Source organism: Aulonocara stuartgranti (genome assembly GCF_965226115.1).
Source record: "Aulonocara stuartgranti genome assembly, chromosome: 7".
Lineage (NCBI taxonomy): Eukaryota > Metazoa > Chordata > Actinopteri > Cichliformes > Cichlidae > Aulonocara > Aulonocara stuartgranti.
Window position 1 is genome coordinate 35,664,551 of NC_138945.1, and position 12,381 is coordinate 35,676,931.

The 12,381-nt window shown below is 41.0% G+C and overlaps 1 protein-coding gene across 1 annotated transcript; it reads right to left on the minus strand.

The window, feature by feature from the left end:
• Positions 1 to 7,921: 7,921 nt before the first annotated feature.
• On the minus strand, positions 7,922 to 9,002 carry LOC309710860 (growth arrest and DNA damage-inducible protein GADD45 gamma-like; the record flags this gene model as incomplete). Its single annotated transcript, XM_082540680.1, has 3 exons — positions 7,922 to 8,472; positions 8,595 to 8,802; positions 8,902 to 9,002. 3 exons carry the CDS (start codon positions 9,000 to 9,002, stop codon positions 8,359 to 8,361), a joined length of 423 nt encoding a protein of 140 aa, XP_082396806.1. The 3' UTR covers positions 7,922 to 8,358.
• Between the last annotated feature and the right edge of the window lie 3,379 nt (positions 9,003 to 12,381).

Sequence of the window (12,381 nt, forward strand, 5' to 3'; positions counted from 1 at the left end):
CTTTGGTATTGTTAGGGACACACAGCACACACTGTTATCTTTGGTATTTCTTGTAGATTTAACTATAGAAATGGGAACAAGTTTTGTTTTTTGTGACATAGCAAAACGTTGCTATGTTTTCTGTTTGGTTTTCCCTTGAGTTTAGGTGCCTTTTTATGGTTGAATGATTAATAGGTCAGTGGTGGTCAGTTATAAGGACTGAAAATGGATGAAAAAGCAGCCAGTGGTCAGAGAAAAACTTTGAAAGACCTGGAGAACTGTTGATTAAGACACCTTTTTAAAAAATAGCTTTAAGAAAGATAAAAAGTCTGGTTCATTGGAAGCAACAATGAGGGATGGGCCAAGCCTTTTGCACAGTAGTGTGGAGTGCTAAATTGTCAGCTAATATAAGCAAGCCTGCTTAGCAAGAGTGTAACTATAAACTGTACTTATGCACTGCACAGTGCTAGGTAGTAGGCTAATGATGTATTAGACTGTCAATCAGCAAAACTGGAGCACAAGTGTCTGGCCTCTCTGAACCACACAACAAGCCATAATATCCTTTAGATAATTCCACTACAGATACAGATCCAGCTAAAAGTGATTTCAAAGTAAAGAATCCTCTTAGAATAACAATAATAATCACAATGGAGAGTGAAATATAAAATAATTATGAATGATAGTTAGTTAATTATCATGATTAATAATAAAATGTTCTAGAAATAACAGATAAGAAATAGAATTTAAGTGCATCATTTGCCCATGATTATTTGTGTTATTTTATCATTTTAACAGATTTATTGCAACAAATAAAGAAACGTTCAGCTTCTTTATTTTATCATCTGAATCTAATTGACATGTTTTTACGGTCATTTTTGGCCTTGATGGACTTAATCAAGACCAGGCTCCACGATACGCTGCACTGTTATGCAGGAACCCCTTTTAACCACTAGGTGGAGCTATTTATCTTCGTTCACTATGCCGACTGGAGGAGAGCGGTGATAGCTGTAGTGCCACTGCGATGCTACAGGCTGACAGAAGAAGACAGGTCCATTATATCTTTAGCTGGAAAGCCAACCTAAACTATTTACCAGTTAGTGTAAAGTGCATTAGTTTATGTCCGTTTTACGCCATGTTTTATGGTCCTACTCCACCTGTCAGCTGTGGTCATCTTTCAGAATAACGTGTTACATTTGAAGAAATACAAACAAGCCTATTAAAAAGAACTGTTCATTTATGATCGCTTTTTATATTTGTGGTGCCTCACAAAAACACTGTGCTCGTCCGTTTCACCGCTATGGTTTCATTCCCCTCCTAAATAAAGATTAGGAGAGAGTCCAGTTAAATGTATTAGATTTTTTGTTTTTTAACCTTTTCTTTCGAGTCTTTCATCTCCTAACACACGGGTTCCCTCTGCTATGCCTTTAGGCAAGTGCAGGCGTGCACTTGTAACAATAATTTTGAGTAAAACTGCAACTAAAATTTCTAAAATCAAATTGTATTTCTTAAAATAATGAATCACTAAGGTATACCAATGGATTAATTTTGACCAGATTCCATTAAATGAAAGATGTCATATGTAAGTCAGCTTTTTTTCTTTCCTACAGCCAGACATACTTAATGCAATAAGCAGTTTCAAGAAAAATGCTTTTAAAATGAATACAAGTAATCTTCTTCTGACACATAAACGCAGTTGATTAACATCATTATAAATGACATACTGAATAAATGTATAATTATGGGTTCATTTAAATTCTCACACTATTTACTGAAGATTTTGTATGTTCCATGCTGGCCTGCATTTTGAATTTTGCAGGGCAGCATGTTTTTCTGTCCTTTATGATACAATCATTTGCAACAACTGCAGAAAGAGAGTCAAAGGTCAGGTCGGCTTAGAGGAATAAAACAAATACCTACAGATGACCTATACCTCAAATAACTATTACAGTTTTAATACAAGTTATGTTTATTTTAGGCCACATGCCTGTAAAAATCTCATTCTTTTTGTTTAAAATAGTTCTGGTGCATGAAAGAAAAAAGATTTATTCACATGGTAAAAGTTAGCGCCCAAATATGTAGCATTAGGTTTCTTTTAAATTTGTATTAAAATCTGAGGTTTGATTAATGCTGCTAAATGCACTGACTGCTTTTTAATGTATTTGTTTCATCCTGTGATTAACTGGTTAGTTTCAGTGGACATCTGAGGCAAAAGGAGTCCAGCAAAAAGTCCTAAAAAGTATACAAAAGAACGGATTTTGACAGCTGCAAAAGGAGAGGAAATAAAATATTAATAGCACTTATCAATCTGCCACACAGATCATCCTCAAGTACTAAAACAACAAAGTCTCTCACTTCTATACCTGTCTGGGTAATTGAGACGCTGAGCTTTTAATAACTACATCCCATCGGCCAATCAGAAACCAGAGATTTGTTGTTGCTGAGTAGTGCAGTCGGCAGAGCTCGAGCCGCTATTGGCCTAGGTTGGATTTCTTTTAGTGATTCCTGAACAGATGATGTGCCTACAACCATATGGCAGACCTCGGGGTCCTCCTTTGTGCTGTGACTGATGTGACTCCCATCAACTTTAAAGGGCCTCACTTTAAAAGCACGCCCCCCCCCCCTCACCCTGCTAAACCCCACCTTCCTCTTCCTCTGCTGCTGCTTATCTGCAGGATCAATGGGGAGTCAACTCTACGTCGATCTGGCAAAGTGTGCCCTTCGTTTTGTATACAGCCTCCCTCCTCCTCTTCTCCACCCCTCCAGCCGTGCAGCCTGTCCACTCACAGCGCCAGACTTTGTTTTTTGGTGAAAAGGACCGGCTCAAATGTCCCATGCAGCCAGCAGCAGCTGCTCCTGGACCTCGCCATTCTTCAGCACAAAAGAGGAGAGAGGGCCCAGGTCTCGCTGCACCTTTGTTTGGGGCCCCTCCTGTCGTTTTCTGCTCTTTGTGTCCATTGATGGGGGCGTAGACGTGTTGGCTGTAGCTTTTTTTTTCTTTCTTTTTTGCCAGAGTTTTGTTTTGGTGTGGGCGTGCAGTGGGTGGCGGTGCGGCACAGGCACATTTAGCCATCTGATCTTCCTCCTCTGCAGCATACAAGGATACGGGCCACTGCTGTGTCACTCAAATCTGGCCTCTAATCTACATTATTACATAAATTATGGTGGCTTTGGACTCATTTCAGTGTTGAAATTCTGCCATGTTGTCTGTAAGGCTAAATGCATACACAGCAATTTGCCGTGTTGAACCAGCAGCAGCTGAGCCAGGCCCTCGAGGGCCTCAACGCTCAATGGAGAAACAGACCCGTGTTTTGGCAACAGCTGGCAGCGCTTCAGCTCTCTGAGTCCACTTTATCTTAACAAGCTGCAACGCTGGACAAAACAGATAATCTCTTTGTCTTCATATTTACTTATAAACACTCTTGTTACCCGAAAGATGAAATTGTCATGCAAACAAATGTATTTTCACTGATTTCTAATTAACTTGTTAAATTGCTGAAGTTTTCTCTGTTACAAATACAAACGAGCTTTGGTTTGCTTCTTTAGATGGTGGCGTGTTTACACCGGATCTTTGTGCAGGATTGAGGCCACCGATGAGCAGCGCACCCTTCAGGGGGCCTGCTAATGTAATTAGTGATTAGACTCATTACGAGCCGGAGCAGGTCTGGGCGATTGAGATCACAACCAGAAATTAGCATCAGCAGCTGATGACCGGGGGAACAGGGTGGGCGTTTCTGTCCCGTATGTACACATGCACACAAGCAGCGCAACAGCAGCAGGCGTATGGAAAGGATGAATCAGGAAATTTGCATAGTTTAAAAAAAAAGATTAGCATTGTTGTCAGACAGCTACTGATTTCTGCAATTTTGTTTTTTCTAAAGTAAAAACAGTTTAATTGACTTTGGCTTTGGCTAGGGCTCTTAGATTATTCAATATTTTAGGATTTTAGATGCATAAAAGCCTTTATTGTCCAAAAAACCCTAATAACCGAGCAAAGCAAGAAATATAAATGGATTGCTCAATCAAAACTCCAATAAAACAGGAGAACACAGAAACACACACTGAGCCTGCAGCCTGTCATTACCATCTGCTGCAGCTCTCCAGCACTGAAAAGACTTTAGGAGGAGAAGAAAGCTTTTATGTTGAAAGGATACTTGAGAAGCAGCATGCGCCTGCAGCAGCACAGCTCTTAATGGTTGGGTTGAGGCTGAGGGCAGCTGGGTTTGTTTAGGGTTCAGAGAAGCAGACAGAAAATGTACCCTTAAATGTGTTTGCAGGTGTGTTTTAAACCTTTCCAGTTCCAGCCTTAATGTTGCTCTCTGACTCCAGCGATGCTAAGCTATCCCCTGCACATGGCAGACACTGGTTCTCATTTAGTGTATCATAAAAAAATAAAATAAAATAAAAGCACATTTTTCTAAAATGCCCAAAACTGTTTAACTACTTTTAGAGACCGCTCCGTCCTGCTGTGCTCAGACTTCAGATGTGTTTCTGCTGACTGCTCGGCCGGGGGATGTTGTTGTTAGTCAGGATTTGGCTTTGAATGGATGAATGGCAGCAGACTTGTGCCAGGCACAGGGCCACCTCCTCCTCCTCTCTCCCTTTCTCTCTCTGTCATTAAATTGGACAGCAGATGGAGTGAGTGTTGGGTTGGTTGCTGTGGAAATTTAAAGGGCTAATTACGTTTCAGCTGGCCTGGCCCTTTTTTCTTCCTCTTTTTTTTGTGTCACAAAGGGCTGCTGGGTGTGCGTACGTGCACACACCAGAGTGCAACACAGACTGATGAAGCTACTTAGGGTGTAACTGATTTAGATCAACCACTTTTCTTCTTCTTTGGTTTAATTTTTCAATCTTTTAAAACATCACATTAGAAAGCAGATCAGCAGAAAGAGTAAAGACTTAAGTAGCAATCATGGGTGTCTGTGTGTGTGTTTGTGTATGTCATTTGGGGCATGGGGGGCCTGCAGCAGCTGTTGACGCCACAATAGTTCACACTGCAGGCAACATGCAGGTCAGAGCGCCTTTAAAATCTGAATTCAAGCACACAAAAGCTTCTTAAAGGTTCTGAATTGTAAATTTGAGAATGAGAAGAAAAAAGTAGCATGTGCCAGGAGCAGAAGATCACCTCCATTAACCTCCATGCAACCTCTGTGTAGCTGAGTTTTATTGGGCGGGGGGTGTTTTTAAAGAAGGGTACAGGGTACAAAGTACAGTTAGCATGCTGACAAGAGTGAAATAATTTAAAATGTTTGGAGTTGGCAATACTAAATGAGCTAGCCTCAGAAAATGTCATCGGTTCAGTCACTGCAAAGTTTTATAAACACCCTTTTTCTTTCAAACATAAACTTACCTCTGCATAAACTGGCCATCAATTAAATGAGGAGACTAAACTTTAAACAGTTTGGAAAGAATCAGATCAGAAAAGCTTGATGGATTAGGCTGGGAGTGAAATGTAGCCTGACACGCTCCTCGACATGTGCAAAAAAATTGGGGGGGGGGGGGGGGGGGGGGGGGGTAGCACGCTCCTCGACATGTGCAAAAAAATTGGGGGGGTGGGGGGGGGGGGGGGTGTAGAGGAAAAACATTATACATATATATATATATACACATATAGTATATACATTGGGTGAATGTGCAGTAGTAGCAGCAAGCAGGTGAATTCTGTACATTAATATGAATAGACATCTGACTATTTTACAGGATAGACAATATAAACATATTTAAAATTAAAGGAATTGAAATGTACATTGTGCCTTGGTTTAGTGTCTGGAAGAGTCCTGTCTCAGTCAATTATAGATGATGTGAGAGGGCGGGTGTGTGTGTTTAGGGCACGGATGGCTTGGGGATAGAAGCTCCTCTTGAGTCTCTCTGTCCTTGCCCGGAAGATGCGGAACCTTCTACCAGATTGCAGAAGTTGGAACAGTTTGTTGCCAGGATGGGACGGGTCCTTGCTTAAAGACAACAGAGAAGCAGAGTGATAGGTTTGTAGCATAAACCTATTCGCTGGAACGTTGAAGACAATATAATTACACCGCAAAGCAAGACACAAATAGGCAAGCTTCTTCATGTTACTCGTGCACGGGAGAGAACCGGACAAACGCCGTTCCTTGCTTGGCCCCAGTTGCTCTCGTCCGTTCTCCCGTACCACTGTCCTTTTATTGAGGTTACATGAATATGCATAGGTTCATTAACATATGACGTCTACATACAAACAAAGAGTACCTTGCCTGTGTGTGTGTGTGTGTGTGTGTGTGTGTGTGTGTGTGTGTGTGTGTGTGTGTGTGTGTGTGTGTGTGTGTGAGTAAATGTTTCTAAGCATAAATGACAATCAACAATACAAACTCTAACACAGAGTCATCTGAGGCCTCCAGTCTGAACCGAGTTTTACAAATTTGCATATTACCCCGACTTTATTCTCTTTACACTCGCTCCGGGTTGATTTAAGAGTATGTTTTAAAACTGCATCCAGCACACTTATGTACATGAAAATGATTCAGACTATTTATCTCAACTTCTTGTTAGACACATTAGACACAGTGCTGCTCAGTGTCTTCATTCAAAAGCTCAAAATCTGTTTGTTGTCCTTTGTAGAAGACTGAAGCCTTTAAGGCAAACAGAGCCTTTTGGTCTGTGGCGCCAAGGCTCTGGAACAATTTACCACTCCACCTCTGTCTGTGAAGTCTTTTAAAAAATAGTTCACTTCTGTTGAAAAGGGGGATATATAACTAAGTTAAAGGTGTCAAATATGTTTATGTTGTCAAAGTCATCAGTTTTTGAGATAGATGCAGATGTTATTTGCCCGTCTATAGACTGCACTCATTATTTGGTCACATTTAACTCGAGTTTAGGTTCATCATCAACAGGACTTTGTAATAATTTAACAGGAAGCAAAACAAACTTGAATATCACAAACTGAAAGTTTTCCTTCATAGGTCAAAGTCGGCCTCTCTGGCTATAGTATTAAAACACAAGCTGCTAATAGCTAATCCACTAGGTTTTTAATGTACCAACTTGAAAAAGCGTGATAAACAATATATACAAAAAATACTTTTTAAATCAATTTTTGAGATTAGAGGGTCACCTGATAGCAGCGGTCGTAGGAATTTCACACTAAAAGAAAAAACATATTTTGGCATTTGAAGTACAGGAGAAGCTGCAGGCTCACAGAGACAAACTTAATTTGATCTGTAATCATTACTGTAGAAGGAATGAAAACAGCAGATTTAAATCTCTGGCCATGCCAGGTAACGTTAAAATCACCTCACCTCCTCTAGAGAAGTAAATGGATTGGTCTTAGCTGTTTTTCATCTGACTATGAAACTTTTTAGAGGTTTACCATTATGCATCTATTTTTCCCACTTTATTGTTTTTTATCCATCTCGTAACCCCTCCTAATCCTTTACTGCTATAAAGAAATGAGTCCGATAACAATAATCTGAGCTGTGCAATTACATTGTTATATACTTGGTTTTCTTAACTTTATTCCCATTTCACTCAGGAGCTGCAGACCTTGCTGAGTGATTCCAGTAAAAGTAAAACTCCCTAAAAGGAGCTCAAAATGTTGCCACGGGAAAAAAAATCCAAGTGTTACTGTGTTTCTACTTCAGACAACTGAGACAAAAAATTAAAGAATAGTGAATAAGCAAAGTAGAATTTTCAAATGTTTTATTTGTAACTTTTCATGTGAAAAAATATGCAAGAATTCACAAATAGTTTCGTTTTTCATGAAGTTAAATTGAAAGAGTTTTTGTTTCACACTTCAAGATTTAAAGTCAGATCTTTTTTTTTATTTAAACCTTTTTTTAAATTCAGTATTAAATATCCAAAGTGAAAACCTTAGATGATTTTTTTCTGAATCTTTTTTTTTTTGTCATTGTTAAATTTCTAAAGTGAAACCTTTAGAGAATTAAGACAATTCTGGAAAGTGGGAAACATTTCTGCTGACTGCAACTGATGTCATGTTGCTCAGCGAAGAGGACATCCTTAAAAAGTCCCTTTCTAAGAAGGCCTCTCTCTCAGCACCGCTTCTTCTCCTGCTGCGCGTGCTTCAACGTGCGACATTTGCTCTGTGGAATCACAGGACGCAGAAATCGCTTCTCCTTCCTCTCCAAACCTCATCCGCACAAAGAATGAGGGTCGATGCGTCGCTCTTGTGGCATGCCCGACCTCATTCACATAAAGAATGAGAGTCATCTTGGCATGGACGGGACAAGAGGCGACGGTTCACGGGGGCCCCTCGGGCCGGCGCCGTGCTGCCTGGACGGGAATCCTCCTCAGGAGCATCCAGGGATGAGCAGAAACAGGGTCATCCTGTCCATCAGGATGAGTATTTCCAGATAAGAAGCTTTGCAGCATCTGAGCGAGTGAGGAGCAGGTCCCAGATCAGCGCTCGGGGAGGCTGATCTCAGGAACCCAGTCGTTCAGATGCCTGCTCTCCTCACAGAACAGGTGCAGCTTCTCCAGAGCGGGGTCCTCCCAAGACCCGTCAGCCGGGTTCTGATCAAACAGGAAGAGGAAAGCAGATTTAGTCGCACGTTTCTTTTCAGAAAGCACAAAAAAATAAAAATAAAAAATCAGCCTTGAAATTCTTCACAGTGCTGCTACTGAGCTCTACATACCGTGATGAGGACGCAGTGCGCATCTTCAAACTGTTCCGCCTTGTCCCCAACAATCTCCACCAGACGCTGCATGTCGCTCACTCTGACGATGCTGATGTCGTTGTCGAAGCAGAAGGACTGGATGAGGGTGAAGTGGATCTGGAGGGCGATGTCACACTCAAACTCCTCATCCATGGCCAGGACGCAGAAAGACACACTGTCCGGGTCTCTGTAGGCAAACAAAAATCATCCTGTTAAGCGCTGCTGTTCAGTGTTTATTAACCCTAATCTTAAGAGAAGATGCTAAGGTCACATGAAGTTTACTTACTCAGTCATAATTTTGGCGCTCTCATAGACTCCAACAGTGAGTCGCTCCTCACTCTGAGCACACAGCAGAGCTTCCTTCAGAGATTTTCCAGGAGACTGCATGGTTAGTTTGTATCTCACAGTTCAGCTGAAGCAGTATCAGAAAGTCCAGAAAAGGCTGTTTGTGCTGCTTCCAGGAGATTGCCAACATTTATACTGCAGACCCAGCACGTGCTGACTCTTTCATTGGCTGATTGCAGCACAATGGTAACAAGAGGCCAGCAGCCCCCATCCCACCCTCAGGCACGCGTGCCCATAGAAAAGTCTTAGAAAGTTGGGGGCAGCTTCATTTGAAAGGATCAAATGTAGAAAGCCTGACCTTTAAGTGCTTATTTCAGCTTACAAGAATAATGAAACCACACAGCAAGACCAGACTACTATTGTGAAAGTCCTCAAAGTTTTGCAAGATTAAGAAGCGACTGATAACACCACTGAAATGCTTAAACGATGAAGCCAAAGGATATTTAAATCTAAAGTATTTCTCAATGCAACTGCACGCTTTCCAAATCATAATATTGTGCTTTAGGGGGGCTTGTTTTAATGCACCCAGTCATTTGCATTCATTTGCATGGAGTTAAATTTACCGCTGTTTGTGGCATCTCACCGAACATCAACAAAGTGTTTGTCAGGTTCATTTCAGACTTTTCAAATCTATCTGTTTCAAACTTGCTCTTTCTTGTGCAATCAGCTAGTTTTAATAAAACTTGGAGTGATCTTCGATTACATGAAGAGTAACAGAGCATTAGTAGTAACTTTGGTCAAAACTCCTGCATTCTTGCATTCTTGAGGTTCTCCATGTAACTGTTGCTGTTTTGTGCGAATTGATGTCTGCCTGGATCAGTGCAATAAAAAGCTCCAGTGAAAACAGTAAGAAGTCTACATCCTTTTGATCCAGTTATGTCATCCATATCATTTCATATTTGCCATTTAAAATGTATTACTCCATTCATCCACAGAGTTTGGGCTCTGAATAAAGCTTTCCTGCAAGGTTAGAATCCTAACACCATTCATCATGTCAAAGTTAACTTCAGATCAGATCTAAGCAAGCTTATAAAGATTATTAAAATGAGCTGAAATCACAGAGAAAGACTTGCTGTTTTAGTTTAACCTTTTGTGGAAATGAATGGGTGGCAGTGGCTGATTGGTTTGGTCTGCTGTTAAAAATCGATCTAAAGATGGATTTTTAAAATCTGAAGACAGAGCATTAGATGTTGAACTGGTTTGTTTTCAAATGATGACATTATATTTTTCTGTATAAATAAAAGTTTGATTTAATAAGCTAGTCAGATAAAGTCTTGTGTACACAAATGCTTCAGTAAATCTATTCGAGACTTGTAAGATATTTTCATGCTTTCACCACTTTTTGAAGTTTTTTAAAAGCTAAATATTTTATTCCTAACTGAAACCGCAGCTGGTGTAAAAATGCAAAGATATAAAAATTTATGAAATATGCACAATGTATATTTGTAAATAGGCGAGAAATGTCCAAATTGTTATTAATGCTGTGGTCAGAACAGCTAAAACACTATTGGAACACCGTCGGACAGGGCCCTTTTAAGACGTCGTAGAAAATTTTCTGGAAGAATAAGCAGAAACTTTCTTAAAAACAGCATCAATGCAGGGTATTCAGCAATGTTTGATGTCAAAATAATCAGATCTATCCACCCTTCTAACTGTACTGACTGTCAGGCAGACTTTTAGACGTCGTGACCAGCTTCACAGCATGAACTGTTTGTTGTAGATTAAGAAATGGCACGGGCCGCTGCTTTGCATGTGTAAAGACTGGCGCGTGGCATCTGGAGATGCCTGCGTGCTTTATCTCTCTACTCTGCATCACTCTCCATAGTAACCGGCAGATACCATCTGTCCCAGGGGGAAGGTAAAGTGAGGGTGAACAAAAGAAGTCACGCAGCACCTGCTGGGCGTAATAGACACATGTTCTACTCCTGCAAAGATTATTTTTGTAAGTTGTGTTTAAAACGCAGAATTGTAGACAGACTGCGTGGATCTACGCTAAATATGATTGTTATGTAATGTGTATCGCTCTCTAACTCAAAAACGTATTTTATCAGTGCAAAAATATATACAAATATTTTGTTTTTATTCACAGAGCTTAAGTCATCTCTGCAAACACTAAAAACACATTTCTGCAAACCTCTGAATTATCTGCCACCTTTGGACATTTCCCTTTATAACGCAGAGGGTGGGCTCTGTTGAGTCGCCGCAGGTCACCAGTAAAGAGCTTTGAACACCAACACCTGTCGCGCACTGCCGGAGAGTCCACCATCTGGCAGATGTGCTTCACCAACAATGGGTTGGTATCGATTTGCACGCGCCTGGCCCGTGGTGATAAGAGCTTATCCTTCCTAAAAGTAGATGTGTGTTTTATTTTGTATCAGCTAGATCCAAATCAAACTTTGGGCCAGATGACGCGCAGATGAGGACTGAAGTAAAAACAAATAAATGACCCTGTTTGCAATAATGCAAAGATAAGCATTTTGTTGTTAAACGAAACACTTGGGGCATTCTCGTCTGATTACAGCTCAAACTGAGAGTGATTTTTATTTGCCTCTACTTGTTTGGGGAGATAGCCTTTTACATTTTGCAAGTTTAGACTGTGAAGTCTCATCTTTGGTATTCTAACTTAATCAAAACTCAGACAACAGACTTGCGAATGTTGAGACATGTCGACAAAAGACAAAAAAAAAAAAAGCCCTGGGGTCGAAGATGACCTAGGTTTAGGAGAACGAGAATGGGGGCTTGGAGAAGGGGGGCTTGGAGGAGGGGGTCCCCTCATAGCGACAGTTCTCCATCTGCCACTGTGCCTTCCATAGAACAATAGTGCTGAATCAATCACCACCGACCTGTGTCTGCACCTCCAACCCCCTGCGCAATTTACGCAGCAATGGCAACAGGTCTGACCTGATGCAAGATGTGTTTTGGATTATTATGCAGATGAAATGGCACCAAATAAGAGAAGAGAAACGGCACTAGAAGTGAACCGAATGAGGCAGGATCGTGCGTAAAAGTTTCGGAGTGAAAAGAAGTTGTGGATAATAATAAAACCAGACACAGGTCAGGTTACTTGAACTGGATACTAAAAATTACCAAATAATGACAATATGTTACATTGAAAGTGCCTAACGCGTGGAGCAGGTGAAATGGAGTCCTGCGTAAAAGTTTGTCGGGACCACTTAAATCGCAAATGAAAGCATTTAGTGGAACTATGGGCCAAATTCCAAGGAAAATAACTTTTAAAGCTATTTCTGCGTAACTCGCGTGGCTCCTGAACTCCCCAGAGTAAATAAATAAAACCCGAGGAAGGAAGGATTTGGGGGCCAGCTGATGGCCACGTGGTTCGCGTGGGCCAGCACTGCAGATTGTGCAGCACGCACTGCGTTCTGGCACGCGCTGATGATTTGCATTTGTATAGAAGACCGTG